The 5,322-nt window shown below is 50.3% G+C and overlaps 1 protein-coding gene across 1 annotated transcript in view; it reads left to right on the forward strand.

The window, feature by feature from the left end:
• Positions 1 to 3,125, forward strand: part of LOC106810984 (phosphatidylinositol 4-phosphate 3-kinase C2 domain-containing subunit beta-like) — a 12,451-nt gene extending 9,326 nt beyond the window's left edge. The window contains exons 12-15 of the mRNA XM_014814491.1: positions 598 to 659; positions 1,247 to 1,327; positions 1,781 to 1,978; positions 2,933 to 3,125. Of these exons, the coding sequence (XP_014669977.1) occupies positions 598 to 659; positions 1,247 to 1,327; positions 1,781 to 1,978; positions 2,933 to 3,125 (534 nt within the window). The remainder of the gene's footprint in view (positions 1 to 597; positions 660 to 1,246; positions 1,328 to 1,780; positions 1,979 to 2,932) is intronic.
• The last annotated feature ends 2,197 nt before the right edge of the window (positions 3,126 to 5,322 follow it).

Below are 5,322 nucleotides of genomic sequence, written 5' to 3' on the forward strand. Positions count from 1 at the left end.
CAGGCAGGTAGGCAGGCAGGCCGGCAGGCAGGCCGGCAGGCAGGCCGGCAGGCAGGCCGGCAGGCAGGCCGGCAGGCAGGCCGGCAGGCAGGCCGGCAGGCAGGCAGGTAGGGGGTGAGCAGGCAGGCAGGCAGGCTGGCAGGCAGGCAGGCAGGCAGGCAGGCAAGCAGGGAGGCCAGTAGGCAGGCAGACAGGCAGGCAGGCAGGCCGGCAGGTAGGTGGGTGAGCAGGCAGGCAGGCAGGCTGGCAGGCAGGCAGGCTGGCAGGCAGGCAGGCAGGCAGGGAGGCCAGTAGGCAGGCAGGGAGGCAGACAGCCAGGCAGGCAGGCAGGTGGGCAGGGGGCAGGTAGGTGGATTGGCAGGTTGGTAGGTAGGCAGGCTGGCAGGCAGGCAGGTGGGCAGGGAGGCAGGTGGGCAAGCAGTAAGGGTAGGCAGGCGGATGGGTAGCCAGGCTGGCAAGCAGGCAGGTAGCCAGGCTGGCAGGCAGGCTGGCAGGGGGGTAGGTGGGCGTTCAGGCAGTTCAGCCGTTATCTGCAGTTATCTCTAGAGAAAATTCATTCAAACGAATATAATGTAAATCTTGTATGGCCGATTACAGATCGATCTTCCAGAATTTGACGACAACATCCGATTCCCTGAGGTCTTGCAAGGAAACCTAAGGTACACGACTACACGTCATACGCCAGAGTAGCTAGCGCTGCAGTTACGCAGATGTAGATGCAGAAGACGTGCACACAGTCATGCTAGCTATGCGAGTCGTGTAAAGTGTCTTGTGGCGACAACGGACTGTTGATGACAATGTTATGACAATGGAACAAGTCATAAGTGTCTTGTGGCGGTTGACAAACGTTTTACCCCGTGTGTCTATTTCTCCTGTTTTTCTGTCACACAACAAAGGGCACGAGAAATACATTGGTGAGTATTTGCCACTGACTGATTGATTACCGGCGAGTGTATCAGAGCAATGAGATGGAGAAATAGAATGTGAATCTCATGGGCTTGTCGTCAGAAAACATCCCAAGAAGTTACGATTATCTCGAATCTATAATGCGAAAACCTTTTCCACTTCGCGTCAAACGTTTCGCTTCAAAAATCAGTTTAGTCGTATCATGTCATAAGTATTTATAATGTCTCTGATGGCAGGCTTTTGGTCTTGTAAAGTTTATTGGTGCAGTGTCGCATGCACTTGCATGTCTGTGAGCGGTGGACGTGTAAGTTGATTGTTCCGTTTTTTGCGTTTGTCTCAGCGAGACGCGAGAGTTTGCGAGTCTGGACCCTCCGGAGCAACACCAGATCGAGGAAATCCTGGACAAAGACATTCTAACGCAGTAAGAACAACGCATCTCTCACACACACGCGAGTGTCACTGATTAGAATGTCACGTAAATGTCCCCGCAGATGGCGCTACAATCACACTGCATGCTAAGTATGTTTAAAAGTGTGATGTGAGTTTGCTTGATAAGTTAGTGAGCTTATCGTGAAAGCTACTGGAACATTCTGCCTAGAAACCGTACGTGCTGTTGGCTATTTCTAACGATTGCTCTGAACCAGACATTTTTCCCCAAAACCATTGCTTGAAAATACGTTCGAAGAAACTTTCTAGTTGATGTTTGTATCGAAATATTATTGAATTTACTGTTTATCAGAGTATTATTTCGAACTTTTGCGATCGTTTAAACAACTGTAGCATCTGGCGTAGACATGGCCTTTATCCTCCTGCCTCGTGACCTATTCGCCTGACCTCGTGACCTCTGACGTCGTGACCTCTGACCTCGTGGCAGGTGCACCCGCGAGGAGCGCGACCTGCTGTGGGAGAAGCGTAACTACATGTACGGCATCGGTGGCGCCCTCCCGCGGCTGCTGCGCGCGGCGCACGGCTGGGACTGGGCGTGCTTGCCGGACATCTACTGCATGCTGCGGTACTGGGAGGTCTACCACCCGCTACAGCCGACCGAGGCGCTGCAGTTCCTGCTGCCACAGTGAGTACCAGACGACGCGGTCACCGTGGCAACGGTTTCGTCTGCTCGTGAGTTAATGGTAGGGGTGGGACGCTGCAGTTCCTGCTGCCACAGTGAGTACCGGACGACGCGGTCACCGTGGCAACAAACACAATATCGCCTGCTTCATCCCGCAAACCATACCTGCTACCTGAACCTAATCATCGAATAATTATCGCGTTATCCTCTTCTAATTACCCGCAGGTACGTCAACCCGCACACCTCACCCGTTAATAATAATAATAATTATTATTATTTCGAGTCTCCTCGGTTATTATTCCTTTCTGTAGCTCATGCCAGACAGGGATCGCCACTCCTCTCTGTCTGCCAACAGCGCTATATACGGCTATAGCGAATGGCACTGGATGGCACTGAGGGTGGTCACAGCCAGAGTTTGTTTTTGCGCCCTCAGTGGTTCTTTTACGTCCCCATTGGCTTTTCGTATTACTGGAGACGGGACCGCCATTTTACGTGGTCATCCAAGCCACGGGAGATTCACAGTCTCCAATGTTCAGAGCCAGGTTTTTACACCTTGAGAAAATTCACTGCCCCGGCCGGGGAGCGAATTTTTTTCCCCCACACGTTATATCCATTGGGCTTGATATACGCATATCAACTTCCGCATCAGACTTTCCGTATATCAAGGAATGATGCAAAAATCCTAACCTTAACCCTAACACTAACTATAAACCGAATCAGCTTATATACTATCTATGGTATCTCAAACACTATCTATGGTGTGGTCAAATCAAAGCAGCCAATCAGAGGAGCCCAATGGATATAACGTGTAGGGAAACAAGATTTGCGGCCGGGGGTGGAACTCACAGCCTTCAGTGGACAGTACACGTGGCCTAACCACTAGGCCACGAAGGCATCTCAACCCACACACATCACCGGTTACCCGTCTCCTAATCGTTATCTCGTTACACCCGGCAGGTACATCGACGCGCAGGTGCGACGCACCGCGCTCGCGTGGCTGCGCGGCATGTCGAGCGATGAGGTGTGTGACTACCTGCCCCAGCTCGTGCAGGCTCTGCGCTTCGAGCGCACCGAGGATTCCGCACTCGCCTGCTTCCTGCTAGAGCGATCCCTGTCCAGCATACGCGTCGCACACCACCTCTACTGGTGAGAGAGGGAGGGAGGGAGGGAGAGAGGGAGGAGAGAGGGAGAGACAGAGAGCGAGGGAGGAGAGAGAGAGAGAGAGAGAGAGAGAGAGAGAGAGAGAGAGAGAGAGAGAGAGAGAGAGAGAGACGACGACGAACGACGAACGAGAGAGAGAGAGAGAGAGAGAGAGAGAGAGAGAGCTGATTTAGGGTTTAAGGTTTAGGGCTAGGGGTTAAGGTTATTGGGCTCAGGGTTAGAGTTAGTGTTAGCACGCTAGGGTTAGGAGTTGGGGTTGGGTTAAAGGGGACTGTATGTCAGGCTTCCGAGGCCAACTAGCTGAAGCAACTGGTTTCAGCATACTGGGAAGGCGACTCGCAGGTACACGTACCTGCTTGTTGCCAGTGGTGACGCAGAGGAAGGTGATCAGTTTCAGGTCCAGACCCTCGGCAAGCCAGATCTTATCCATGACTCGCACGAGCTGTAGCGTGAGCATGTCCTGTCTCAGATCATCACCAGCCTGGTGGAGGAGAGGCCAGAGGAATCCATATTATAGGAGCATTACTGGCCTGCATACATCACCATTCATCATATTCATCGGCAGAAAGCATGCTTCTTGCATTACGATATGCGAAGGGCATACCGATATTAATAGCATTCTTCTTCATTACCATTATCATCATCATCTTCATCACTATTATCATCATCATCATTTTTATCACTATTAGCAACATCCTTATCATCAGCAACAATTATCGTTATCACCATTACCAGCATCGTTATCATTATCAGCAGCATCTTCTTCGTCATCAGCATCCCCAGCAGCAATGAAAGCAACATCAGCATCATAATAACAGCAATCACGATCGTACCTTGACTATGACGTGTATTGGTGGCGCGCTCTCCTCCGTGCTCTGAAACGCGATCTTCAGAGGAAGCGTGAAGGAGTTGAAATAAAAACATTGCTGAAAAAAACGATCATTTTTAAAATACACATCTTCCTCACAACACACCTGTCTCATCGCCAACTCCAAAGATTCGTTAGTGAAACCTACGTGGCTAACTCTGATGCGCTTTCCATACGGCGGGATAAACGCCCAGATGAAAGGTCGAAACACCCTTAGCGGAGCTACAGTTATGCCGCGCTTGCAGAAGCGGGGCTTAAAGTCGTGCAGCAGTATATAAACGACATTATCCGAGCTGAAGTTATCCGCGTTCAGAAGCGGCTAAAGTCGACATGACAGTATAAAACGACTTATCGAGCTGAAGTTATCCGCTTCAGAAGCGGGCTAAAGTCGTGCTACTTAGTATAAAAGCGACTTATCCGAGCTGAAGTTATCGCCGCTTCAGAAGCGGGCTAAAGTCGTGCGCAGTATAAAAACGACTTATCGAGCTGACGTTTATCCCTTCAGAAAGGCGGGCTAAAGTCGTGCGCAGTAATGAACCGACTATCCCGAGCTGAAGTTATCGCTTCAGAGCGGCTTAGACAGTGCGTGCGCAGTATGAAACGACTATGCCGAGCTAAAGGTTTATCCCCCGCTCTCAGCAACGCCGGGCTCCAGTCGTGCCACAGTCATCACAACACCACTTATCCGAGCTGAAGTTATTTCGCCGCTTGCAGAAGCGGGCTATAAGTCGTGCACAGTAATAAAACGACTTTATCCGAGCTGAAGTTATCCCGCTTCAGAGGCGGGCTTAAAGTCGTGCGCAGTATGAAAGGGGGGAGCTTATGCGCCGAGCTAGAAGTTTATCCGCGCTTCCAGAAGCGGGCTAAAGTCGTGCGCAGTATGAAACGAGCCTTATCCGGAGCTGAAGTTATCCCAGCTATCAGAAGCGGGCTAAAGTCGTGCGCAGTGATGAACGATCGTATCCGAGCAAAGTTAATCCGCGCTTCAGACAGCGGGGGCTTAAAGTCGTTCGCAGTATGAAAGCGGCTGAGAGAGCTAAACATAAGCACTGGCAGTGGATTATCAGTGGATGGTAAACGTTCTGGCTGGTGGCTTGTGGCACTGCTCATACTTCTATATTTTTTTTTAATTTTTTTTTTATTGTCATAAAAACAGTTACAATTGTAGACATAACATTGCATTTCTGGCATTTCCAGTATACAATACAAACAAACTTTATTCATGAGATACACTATACATTACCATTGACATTAGAAGTATACATTACAGTTTACTAACCTTGATACGATGATGCAATTTATGTAACAAGGCGACACA

Source organism: Priapulus caudatus, unplaced genomic scaffold, assembly GCF_000485595.1.
Source record: "Priapulus caudatus unplaced genomic scaffold, Priapulus_caudatus-5.0.1 Scaffold493, whole genome shotgun sequence".
NCBI lineage: Eukaryota > Metazoa > Priapulida > Priapulimorpha > Priapulimorphida > Priapulidae > Priapulus > Priapulus caudatus.